This window comes from Bicyclus anynana, chromosome 11 (genome assembly GCF_947172395.1).
Source record: "Bicyclus anynana chromosome 11, ilBicAnyn1.1, whole genome shotgun sequence".
Taxonomy (NCBI): Eukaryota; Metazoa; Arthropoda; class Insecta; order Lepidoptera; family Nymphalidae; genus Bicyclus; species Bicyclus anynana.
This window is the reverse complement of record NC_069093.1, coordinates 7,961,381-7,973,997: the sequence shown is the minus strand read 5'-3', so window position 1 is coordinate 7,973,997 and position 12,617 is coordinate 7,961,381. Positions and strand designations below refer to the sequence as shown.

The following is a 12,617-nucleotide window of genomic DNA, read 5'->3' as shown; positions in this document are numbered from 1 at the left end:
GATTAATTCGTATTGCTGAGAATTTTGTACCAAGATGGGTTGTGACTGTCATTAGGGGTCTGATGTATTCGTTTGAGATGAAATTTTACACTAAAAATGGAAAAATAATAAAAATTTTAATAAAAAAAATACAACCGACTTCAAAACCTAAAAACGTACCCACTAAACTAAAAAGTGAAAAATAACATATGTTCTACCTGCTGATCAGTTTGAAGGCGGTGCTTAGCCGGTTTTGTCTTAATTTAAGCCATTTCTGACAGGACCACATGAAACAACACTGTCTGCAAATGGCTTGAATTAATACATCACCGGCTTAGCACCGCCTTCAAACTGATCAGCAGGTAGAACATATGTTATTTTTCACTTTTTAGTTTAGTGGGTACGTTTTTAGGTTTTGAAGTCGGTTGTATTTTTTTTATTAAAATTTTTTAAATTAAAAATGTAGTGTTGAAATATTTCGATGTTCAATAAGTAAGTGAAAATATATTTAATCTCTTAATTATTTAGTTGTAACTAAAAAAAAACATTAATTTCTGTTAGAATCATGAGCATGACACTATGTACTAATGATTTGACCTTGAACACACTAGTAAAGTACTGTACTGAACAAAGCAACAATAACAATAGGTAGGTACAATCTCACATTGTATTAGAAAAACCAAATTAAACTCATCCGCATAGCTTCTAAACATTTTATTTAAGAAGGTACCTATTATAGGCATATAAAAAACAATAATAACGAAAATACCGGCCAAGTGCGAGTCGAGCCACGAGCAGTGTAGGGTTCCGTAGATTACCTAACTTAACACTTGAATCCTTTAAGTAATGCACAAAAATACTGATAACGATACATTTATCAACAATCATTTTATTTTTCAAGATTTTATTTTACGACTTTGTTCACATTTTTAATTTACATATTCATGCTTATTTACAGCTTTCTAGTAGTATTAGTCTCGGCGCTAAACCACGGACGGACGGACAGACGGACATGACGAAACTATAAGGGTTCCGTGTGGAATGCGGAACCCTAAAAACTGAAAACTTATATAAATATAAATCTCATATAATCTATAAACTCATATAAATTGAGTAAAAGATAGGTACCTATAGATCTATTTTAAACACGCTTATATTAGCTTCACTAATTGTGTATGTAAGAAAATCATATTTTGACCCACTCCCGGTCTTCGATTAGGATGAAATTTTGCACACGCTCTGAGTTCTGATAACAATATAATTATGACTAGATAAGAAACGTCATTACAAATCCAATATGGCGGCCTCCTACTTTAACTATGTAGGAAAGACAAATCTTGGAATCATAATTTGACCCACTTCCCGGTCTTCGTGTAGGATGAAATTTTGCACACGCTCTGAGTTCTGATGACAATACATGACTAACTAAGAAACGTCACTACAAATTCAGCATGACGGTCTCCCAAGGTGGCGGACTGGCTGTTTGAAATCCACCCCTGTGATGTGGATATTAAATGAAAGGTTTTGCTATCAGGAATACGCAAAAAATATTCACGTGACTAAAATCTAATATTTGTAATTTTTAGTGCGCGCTAAAAGCGTGTTTTTAGTTTTTTAAACTATTTAAAATCTATATAAAATACTATAATTTTTATAGTTAGAAACTATGTACATATTTTAAATCATAACACGTTCGCCGCGGGGCCATTTTACATGGACTTTTAGCTAGTGCGTATGAGGTCTTTTCGAGGCAAAGTAAACTTCTTTGCAGTGCGTATGATACGTTTTGACCTCACAAAAAGGTTTCTCAAAATACTTTAAGTATAGCCCAAATTACAATAATTGTTTGAAATTTTACCATAATAAATTGTTTATAAAATAAATATATTATTATAAATATTTTCTATCATTTATTTGTTATCCCTATTAAATAACAGATGATGGTATATATTTCTTATGCCGGATCTCGGACTATTAAAGTCATTCCTCAAGAGTCTGACAATCAAATACAATAAAATTTTTTTACAATCCGACTGGTAGTTCCATAGAATAGCGCGTTTAAACAAACAAACACACACACTCTGCTTCTTTAGTATTAGTATAGTTTAGCGGTCAATAATACCCAGCATGTTGAATTGTTAATAATAACCAGGCAAGTTCAATGTCACGATGCGCAGAATCGACTACAATTTATGCGAAACGGAATCTACCAGATTATCTAGTACCATTTATACATCTGTAGTTATGTATTCAGTAGTGTAGCGTGCTTTAGATTGGCCCTGTATCAACATTATGACTTTTTTCGTTATAACTTTTTAGGGTTCCGTAGTTCACAAGGAACCCTTATAGTTTCGTCATGACCGTCTGTCCGTCCGTCTACATTCAAAATATGAACAAAATCGTATAATAAAATCTTGAAAAATATATTTTTAGGGTACCTCCCCTATGTAAAGTGGGGATGATTTTTTTTTTGCTCGTTTATTTATTTAGTGTGGGATATCGTTGGATAGGTCTTTGAAAGTTGTGAGGTGTCTTCTACCAATATACTTCGAGTTAAAGATTCGTTTGTAAAATATTAAGCTTTTAAGAGCTAATTTTTGTTGTTGAGTCAAGTGTCTCCACCCTCTACCGGTTGTCTACTCTAACGGTAGTAGAATCTTTACAAATAGTCAACTGACGTGTCAAAAGTGCTTGTAAACTAGCCTTCTTGAAATAAATGATTTTTGATTTTGATTTTGATTTTGTGGATTCGTGAAAAAATTCACGGAAGTAGGATATATAATGAAATTACAAGGAAAACTATACCGGATGAGTGGCAATTGCTATTTAAAGACTAATAGTCGTCTGACTCAGAGTCTGTTAGAAGTAGAAAGATTAAATTTGATATGGGTATACATCGATATAAATGATCTACGATCGATGTCGGTAGGTATATATATTATTTTCGTCTTTAAAATGGTAAAAAGAATGTCTGGAAAACAATTTTTTTTGGGATTCCTTCCATGCAATACATGGTTATGCATGGTTATCGGTATTTTGGTTCATTACATATTGGAATAAAGTGCTTACTTAATTGGCAACCCCACAAATTTGGTTTCAGCTTTCCACTACCCCCTCCCCCCTAAGATAGCAAAAAAAAAATAGCGTTCTCTAAAAACGCAATCCCAAATGTAACTTCTCAATGGACTATATTTAAGGACCTATGTAGGATGTTTCCTATTTTTGGGCGCACTTAGTGAGATTTTGGATTACATTTTACTATTTTTTACGGAGTTTCACACATATATCCCAGTAGTCCGGGATCCCATATCATTTTTTTTATTCTTTACAAGTTACTTTTGACTATAATCTCACCTGATGGATGGCAAATGATGATGCAATCTAAGATGGAAGCGGGCTTGTTAGGAGTTTGATGAAAATCCACACCCCTTTCGGTTTCTATGCATCATACTGGAACGCTAAATCGCTTGGCGGTACGTCTTTGCCGGTGGGTAACTAGCGACGGCCGAAGCGTCCCACCATTCCCTGGATCAATTACGAAAAACTTAATCAGCCCATCCGGGTATCGATTCCAGGATCTCTGACTTGTAAATCCACTGAGCATCCTGTGCACTACGAAGGCCGTCAATCTATATTATAAAGCTGAAGAGTTTGTTTGTTTGATTGAACGCGCTAATCTCAAGAACTACTAGTCCGATTGGAAAAATTCTTCCAATGTTAGATAGCCCATTTATTGAGGAAGGCTATAGGCTATATATTATCCCCGTATTCCTACGGGAACGAGAACCACGCGGGTGAAACCGCGCGGCGTCAGCTAGTCATTGATACGGATGATACGATGACTACGCCCCTGGTACTATTCAAGCGCAATCAACATAACAATGAAATACCTAGCTTCCACTTCAATGTCACGAGGGTCACAACCACTAAACAGTCCCTATTTTCTCTTTTGTAACATCAATTATGTGTTATTAACAACTGAGATAGTCATTTTCCTTATATTGTGCATCCGAACCTATAATAACAGCCAGTTTATAGAAATCCTCTTCAGTCGTCAACATTTGCTGAAGTTTATAGTGTCTAAATATTTGTAAAATTTGTTTATTTAAAGTTTTAGTGTATTCATATTATAATATCATAAATAAATATGATCAATTAAAAATTAGGACTAGTGCCATTTTTTGTACGGTTGAAAAACATCGAAAATAAATTAATGTATTTTTTTAACCTATTGAAGGTAGTTAGAGAAACTACTAAACTAATCAAAGCAATATTAACTAAATAAAGGTTCTGTTTTTGTACTACGTACGTTCGGAACTCTAAAAAGACTAAGGAAACTACTTAAAGAGCCAAAATTATTACAAATCTGAATGAATTATGTGGCTTAAATATACCATATAATATTTAAGCAACAAGCCTTAGATAGATTCGCTGTCTACTACTTATTTCTATATGTTCCGTGAAACATCTGAATGCCCTTTCTAAGTTACTTAATTTTTGAACGATTCACTTGCCGTTAAGTGAAATTACCGTTAAATTAGGTACGCTTGTAATCGAAATACTTGTAATTGAAAATAAAAAGAAAGGAAACGTAACGGATGCCATTATATGCTATCTTTCTTAATTCCTCAATTAATGGTCGATGGTTAATGAACTATTAAGATAAGCCATACGTATTTTGTTCATCCCTTTCGTTATATCTGAAATAAAGTTTCAAGTTAATTTTTTTTTTTTTTGCAATTCGAATAATAATAATAATAAATCTTTATTCATCAAAACTTCATATCACAAAATTAAGTTGAAGCCCTGCCTCCTGTACTAGTTATTACTGTGTTAGAGGAGGCAGTGTCTTCCCATTTTCAATGTTGCAGTAGTTTAAACAATTTTATATAGTTACAAAAACAATAAATCATAAGAAAAAGAAAAAAAAAACATGCAGAAATAAAGTAAAAAAAAAAAAAACTAAAATTTTATGGAAATCTGTTAAGTAACTATTGGGCAAATTAATAACAAATAGACATATGTCTATCTATTAATTCATATCACAGAACAGACAACGCTAAAAGCTAACGCTTTTAGCAATAGAAGTAGCAAGGGGGCGTGGCCCGCGTACACCCGGGTGTGCGGAACATCGCAAACGTGTCCGCGCATGTACTTGCAGTCTTGTTTTGTTCTGTGACAAAAGGAATAAATTATATTCAACTCTAAAGTAAGGGTGACATATTTCATTTATCACTAAATATTAAACAGCCATTTAGGCCACGCCCCTGGGTACGCTGGTTTCAATACAAAGAATTGACACTTTATAAATCTAGTTACCTCTTATATCTGTGATCCATATTAACTTACAAAAGTTAATAATATTAGTAGGAACTGAAGTGGTATTGCCACACTTTTTGTTATTACAAGAATAGATACATTTTTACATAATGAAAGCATATAACTTTCATCGTCGTACCGTGGACAGGCAAAGGTAATCTCAATTGAACCAAAGAATACCGTTTCTATTTGTGTATAGGTACCAACTTAATGACTTATTGTAATAGATGTAACGGTTGGCAAATCTTTTACGAACCGTTAGTTCTATATTTATTTTGACCATACGAACACGTTCCGAAATTCGTTATTTGTTCATTTTAAAATCATTTTCAGTGATGTTAATCCACAAAAAGTGTTTAAAGTGTATAAAGTTCACACAAAAGTCAAAGAAGCGGTTAGAACCAGTCCGTGGAATACATTTTTATGTTAAAATCAAACAAATTGGTGTCCTCACGTGTAGCCATCAAGCGAATCGTGAATAGCGTAAATAATAAAAATACCTGTATGATATAATAGCACAAAAATTTTAAAACCGAAGCTCTTTTTAAGGAATACGCAAGGATGAGCACATCATTTTATTCAGTTTAAAGTTTAATTTTGTACGAGTAGGTACAAAGACCATAAAATAATCTTCCGATTTTAGCGCAAACTCTTTGGAAATCTTGACGTGGTTTGAACTCAATTTAATTACGTGGTTAAAATTATAGTAATATAAATTAAAAACAGTTTCAAAGTGATCATATTTAAATCTTGATTTTTCATTACTTAACGTAATTATAACAATAGGAGTATTATGTAACATATGAGTGGTTGTTAGTGAACAGTGGTAGTTAAAATTTAAAAAGAAATATGACAACACTTCGCCAGAACAGAGTATGCCGGTCACTGTTCAGTCAATATGGTAATTTTATTTTATTTATTAATAAATATATATTAATAATTACCTAATCTTCCAAATGAAAATTATGTTTAATAAATTTTATGTCTTTCAATTTATTCATAGAATCTTGTGGTTAAAACGGGTTAGGCGGCGTATAAAAAACAATCGCAAATCATTGATTGTTATTAAATATTGTTATGGAAGAATTTTAATATCCAACTATCACAGAATAAAGATGATCCAGAATGAGTCTTACAAGCATCGTGGTAAAGCCGGTGTAATACATAAAAAATGTCACGCGTCTCCGTGACATCCGCCTATTATACAAACTTTTTTCAAAATTTAAAATTCAAAATTTAACACTGTCAGTAGTTAAGTAAATTAATATAATAATTAATAATTAACAATAATAAATACTCCATCTTATTTCTTTAGTTTTTGTAAACAGTTTTTAAAATATTTAAAAACATAAGACGCCATTTGTCTTGAATAATATTGAAAATTACTGTTACGACGCTTCGTGTCGTACTGACTAGAGACTGTATTCGTTTTTTAATTTTGTATTTTGAGTATGTACTATGTATATCGAATGGTAAGATGACCCTAAGATGATACTAAGTAGCAGACATCTGTGACTTTATTTACGTGGTTTCCGTTATTTCTTCGTGATTTTTAAGACATTTTTTACGGTTAACAAAATATCTACAAAATATGTTTTATCTAGAAAGCTCTCTTTACTTACTCTTACTTAAAATATGCCTACCCAATGAAGCAACAGACGTAGAAAGTTAACAAAGGGAAATCGTGTCCTTTTAGCATTTTCGCGTCCCACGTATCCATAAATACAATTAAAAATGCCTGTGATCTGATACAAAATCTCTGTTAATTTCGCATTGTAAATATTACAATGCTTCTTTTGCGTAATACATATCACCTCTATATATGTATCAACTACGCAAGGGAAAAAAAACTTATTGTCTCAAGAGTAGCGCAAGTATTGTAAGTTATCCTCATTATATACCTCACCATTTAACTGCTTGTTAAAATCCTGGAAAAATCACATAGGTAACCCACATTCGGCTCATTGTTTTCACTCAGAAAGTTTGGGGTTAAGCTAATATAGTCCACCACGCTGGCCCAAGGTAGATTGGCAGACTTCACACACGTAGAGAATTACGAAAACTCTCAAGTAAGAAATTAAATATCACGGGTCTCACACGGTGAAGGAATAACATCGTAAGGAAACCTGCATACCAGAGAATTTTCTTAATTATTATCTGTGTGTGTGAAGTCTACCAATCCGCATTGGGCCAGCGTGGTGGACAATTGGCCTAACCCTTCTCATTCTGAGATGAGACTCGAGCTCGGCCGTGAACCGAATATGGATTGATAATGATGATTTCCTCATGATGTTTTTCCTTCACCGTTTGAGACACGTGATATGTAATTTTTTAAAATGCACATGTCTTTTGGGCTCGGGTGGCATTTTTGTGTTAGGGGGTCTTTTGGTCTCGGGAGGCCTTTTGGGGTAGGGGAGCCTGGAGCTCACCAGCTGTCTTCAGGTCACGGCTTACAACTATAGCAAAAACATTACCCTCTTTCTTACGCAGTCGGGTAAAAAGTGTCGTTACAACTTTTGGTCTTAATTTTTGCCATCAAGCCCTCTTTCGCAACGCGCGGAACTTCGTTCCAATAAAAAAATATATAATTGTCTATGTTACAGATCCTCACCTCTTAGACATCTACAAGGCCGAAATGGCGTACGGCATAGAAAGGTTTTTCCTTTTATCGTACTGTCTGGCGTGCTGCTGGCCGGCCTTAAGCTTCGGCGCTAAAAACAACCTCCGGATAGTGAAGCAATGGTCGGAGCTGGAGTTCCGGTTTCCGAGTGACGAAGCAAAACAGCGCGCCTTGGAAAACAGATACTATGTCCCCGGGTCATCGGTGCCGATCGATGTTGACGTGCATCATAGAAGTGGTAATCAGTCATCAATATTGTGATTATTTTTTTTTTTTTTGGTTAACTCTCATCATCATCATCATATCAGCCGATGGACATCCACTGCAGGACATAGGCCTTTTGTAGGGACTTCCAAACATCACGATATTGAGCCGCCTGCATGTTGGTTAACCAACAACCTTACATTTCTTACAAGCTATATAATATCTTAATAACATAGGTAACAAGGCAAAATGTTTGGCCACTTATAGGTTAACACTACATGCTCTAAATAATAAGATTATCTTTATAATTACAATACTAATTAAAGTTAAACAGTTACAGCTATAAATAGGTAAAAAAATATGGATACAAAATTAAAAGAAAAAAAAACCGCATGCATTGAAATACGAGTAGGTACATTTAAATGAACAAAAAATTTTAAATTATAAATTAAATGTAATAGGACTAAAATAGATTAATAGCTACACGCATTTCCTTTTTGAAATTGGCTAGGGACCTATTATATTATAAATCAATCATCATCATTATCAGCTAAAAAACGTTCACTGGCTGGACATAGACCTCTTGTATAGATCCTTGGGGAACCCCCATTTTTACAACAGAACCGGTAGACTGATTTCCGTTGATGTCTACTTTCTGAATTCTATTCATCAAATATGAACTCATCAAGGTTAAGGAATTATCAGTGATTCCGTAGTAATGTAATTTCCTAACCAATGTTTCATGATGCACACAATCAAATGCCTTGGACAAATCACAAAATACTTATATAGCCTTCTGTGACTCTTCCCAGGCTGCTTGGAACTCCAATCACAACGGTCTCGATCCGCCAGCAATCATATGAACCCCTCTATGAATAATGATTATATCAATGCCTAAATAAAGATTTAATAAAAAAAAATTGTAAAAATAACATCGTATGTGCTAATTCTGATCAGTTTGAAGGCGGTGCCAATTCAGAGTAGTGTATTAATTCAAGACATTTAAATTACAAAATTCTTGTGGTTCTTTCAGAAACTACACAGGTTTGCCATCGCCTTCAACTTGACGGCCTCCGTGGCGCAGTGGTATGCGCGGTGATTTACAAGACGGAGGTCCTGGGTTCGATCCCCGGCTGGGCCGATTGAGGTTTTCTGAATTGGTCCAAGTCTGGCTGTTGGGAGGCTTCGGCTGTGGCTAGTTATCACCCTACCTGCAAAGTAACGCCAAGCGATTTAGCGTTTCGGTACGATGTTGTTTAGAAATCAAAAGGGGATTTTCATCCTTCTCCTTACAAGTTAGCTTGCATCTTAGATTACATCGTCACTTATCATCAGGTGAGATTGTAATTGAAGGCTTACTTGCAAAGAATTAAAAAAAATTATAGGAATTGAACCCACGGCCGTGGATGCAGTTATAATGCATGATGCAGTAGCAGCCGATAAACCAAAGATTCTTCATCTTCCTTGCGACACTATATATTTTTTTTTAAAAGAATATTTGCCATATTTTTTTTTTAATATGACCAATATTCCCAATCTCCTCCAACTAGTCGGGAAAGACTGTGCTAAGAGTGGGTACGACAATAGACCATCGGGGCGGGGATCGAACCACCACCCCTCGGTGATGAGTCCGAGTGCTCTTACCGTTGAGCTATTGAGGCTTTTGACAGAGTGATAGTCAAACCATTGATTGCATAATTTATTTGTTCTTTCAAGGTGGACAGATGTCTCGGATCTTCATATCGAACCCTAGATTCGACGAAGGTCGGCCGGTGACGCTGGGCACGGTGGACGAAGATGGCCTCATCAGCGGCTACCCCGACTACTCCTGGCACGACAACCAGGGGCACAACTGTAATGGGATGACATCTGTATTTAGAGTTGCTGTAAGTTAGCGATGTATCTATTGCACCTTTACCATAAGCTATTAAATCCATAATGTTTTTCAGATAGCATGGGAACTGTGGCAGTTTTTCACTCTTGAAAGTTTGCCGCGATTCACAATAATAGTACGTATTAAGGCAACTGTCACCGTACCCATGCTATCTTAAAAACGCATCATCGATTCAATAACTTTCGACTTTTCGTATCCCGGTATATTAAGCTTCAAATCCTTCTTTAATTAAGGATACACTAGCTGACGCCGCGCGGTTTCATCCGCGTGGTTCCCGTTCCCGTAGGAATACGGGGATAATATATAGCCTATACCCTTCCTCGATAAATGGGCTATCTAACACTGAAAGAATTTTTCAGGTCGGACCAGTAGTAGAGATTAGTGCCTTCAATCAACAAACTCTTCAGCTTTATAATATTAGTATACATTAAGCTTATCGCAGGATTGTTTTGGTCATTCACTCAATTCGTACCACTGAGGTAACAAAATGTACACATAATCATGATGGTTTTGCAAAAGTTTGTGGTAAGCTCCCTAAAAGCAAAATTAGAAACGACCTTAAAACCATAAACAAATTAAGAATGAAGGTAGAATACACATGTCATTTCATACTTAAATAAAATACTAAACAGTAAAAAGCAAAATACCTTTAATACCTACTTATTAAATCTACTCACGTCTACGTGTTAATTTTTAACCGACTTCCAAAAAGGAGGAGGTTCTACGTTCGGCTGTATGTATGTTTTTTTTTTTTTTTTTTTTTATGTATGTCCAGCGATAATTCCGTCATTTGTGGACCGATTTTGAAAATTCTTTTTTTGTTTTGAAGGGTTTGATTCCAGGGTGGTCCCATTTTTTTCGTGTCAGGATCTGATGATGGCATCCTGGAGAAATCGAGGGAAACTTTCGAAAATCGTAGAGACGGCTAGTGCGTTTGTTAGTGTTTCCATAAGGTATTTTAAACCACTACAATTTTATGAAGGTCTGGAGTTGGTCTGATGATGGAGCCGATACACAGACGATGGAACTCGTCAACGATTTACAGCAGGTACCTTTTGTTTGGGCTTAATTTATTTGTATTGATGAGAACTTTCCACCTAGATGGGTTGTGACTGTATTAAGGGTCTGATGATGAAGACGAAGGACAGTGAAGAGAACTCCTCGACGGTTCACAGTAGCTACCTTGTGTTTGGACTTGATAAATTTGTATTGATGAGAACTTTCCACCTAGATGGGTTGTGACTGTATTAGGGGTCTGGTGATGAAGACGAAGGATAGTTAAGGGAACTCCTCGACGGTTCACAGTAGCTACCTTGTGTTTTGACTTGATAATTTTGTATTGATGAGAACTTTCCACCTGGATAGGTTGTAACTGTATTAGAGGTCTGGTGATGAAGATGAAGGTGAGTTAAGGGAACTCCTCGACGGTTCACAGTAGCTACCTTGTGTTTGGACTTAATAAATTTTATATTGATGAGAACTTTCCACCCATATGGATTGTGACTGCATAGGGGGTCTGGTGATGAAGACGGAGGACAGTCACCTTTCATGTTTTTCTGAATATTATTACGTGTTGATGATGGATGAGTTAAGGTAGTATTTTTAAAATTTTGATTGTAGTAGTAGTAGTTTAATAACGTTTCAACTAATTGCTCATTATTTTTTGTTCACACTCAGTAGGTGTGCTAACACTAAAAATTAGAAAATAAAAATTTTAATAAAAAAAATTCAACCGACTTCCAACTCAAAAATTAACCTAAACTAAAAAGCAAAAAATAACATCTTACCTATGTGCTACCTTCTGATCAGTTTGAAGGCGGTGCCAATCCAGTGTCATGTTTTAATTAAAGCCGTTTCTTAAAGAACCACAGAAATTGTGTAATTTAAACGGCTTTAATTAAAACATCACTGGCTTGGCACCGCCTTCAAACTGATCAGAAGGTAGCACATAGGTAAGATGTTATTTTTTGCTTTTTAGTTTAGGTTAATTTTTGAGTTGGAAGTCGGTTGAATTTTTTTTATTAAAATTTTTGTAGTATAATAAACATAAATGGTTTTACAGTAGGTGCGTACATTGCACTCGCGGTTAAGTACCCGCTATATACAAATATAGATTTTGTTTTGTCCTGTTATCTAGATGATTGTTTGCTAATATGTATGTACTTCCTGTAATTCATGTTTCGTAAATTCCATATGGAAAACATTCCAGTACGAACGATTTTTAGGCGGTAAATCCAAAAATTGTTCGTACTCCATTAAAATACTAAAGTAGTTCGAACTAGGCTTTAGAGTTTAGACCTCTTTAATCCAGCTCTTACAGTAGTATCGCTGTAAAAATGAAGTAACTTCTCCCGTTTTCCCAATATTTCCCTTCACTTCTCTGCTCCTATTGATCGTTGCGTGATGAAAAGTATACTATAACCTGTCCGGGAGTATGAAGAATAATTGTACCAAGTTTCGTTAGAATCCGTCGAGTAGTTTTTGTTACTTTTACGAACATACAGACAGACAGACAAACATTTTACCGATTGCATTTTTAGCAATGCAATCACCCCCTGATAGTTATTTTGGAAATATTTTTCATGTACAGAATTGACCACT

At 35.1% G+C, this 12,617-nt stretch overlaps 1 protein-coding gene across 3 annotated transcripts in view; it reads left to right on the top strand.

Annotated features, from left to right (window-relative positions):
• The window catches only part of LOC112057182 (protein yellow), a 35,177-nt gene that overhangs the window by 14,289 nt on the left and 8,271 nt on the right, over positions 1–12,617 (top strand). For 2 of the 3 annotated variants that reach the window (XM_052884179.1, XM_052884180.1), the window contains exons 2-3: positions 7,902–8,156; positions 9,839–10,008. In XM_052884179.1, the coding sequence (XP_052740139.1) occupies positions 7,902–8,156; positions 9,839–10,008 (425 nt within the window). Of the gene's footprint in view, positions 1–5,563; positions 6,200–7,901; positions 8,157–9,838; positions 10,009–12,617 lie in introns of those variants that run through there. The other variant, XM_052884178.1, reaches the window with a different exon arrangement.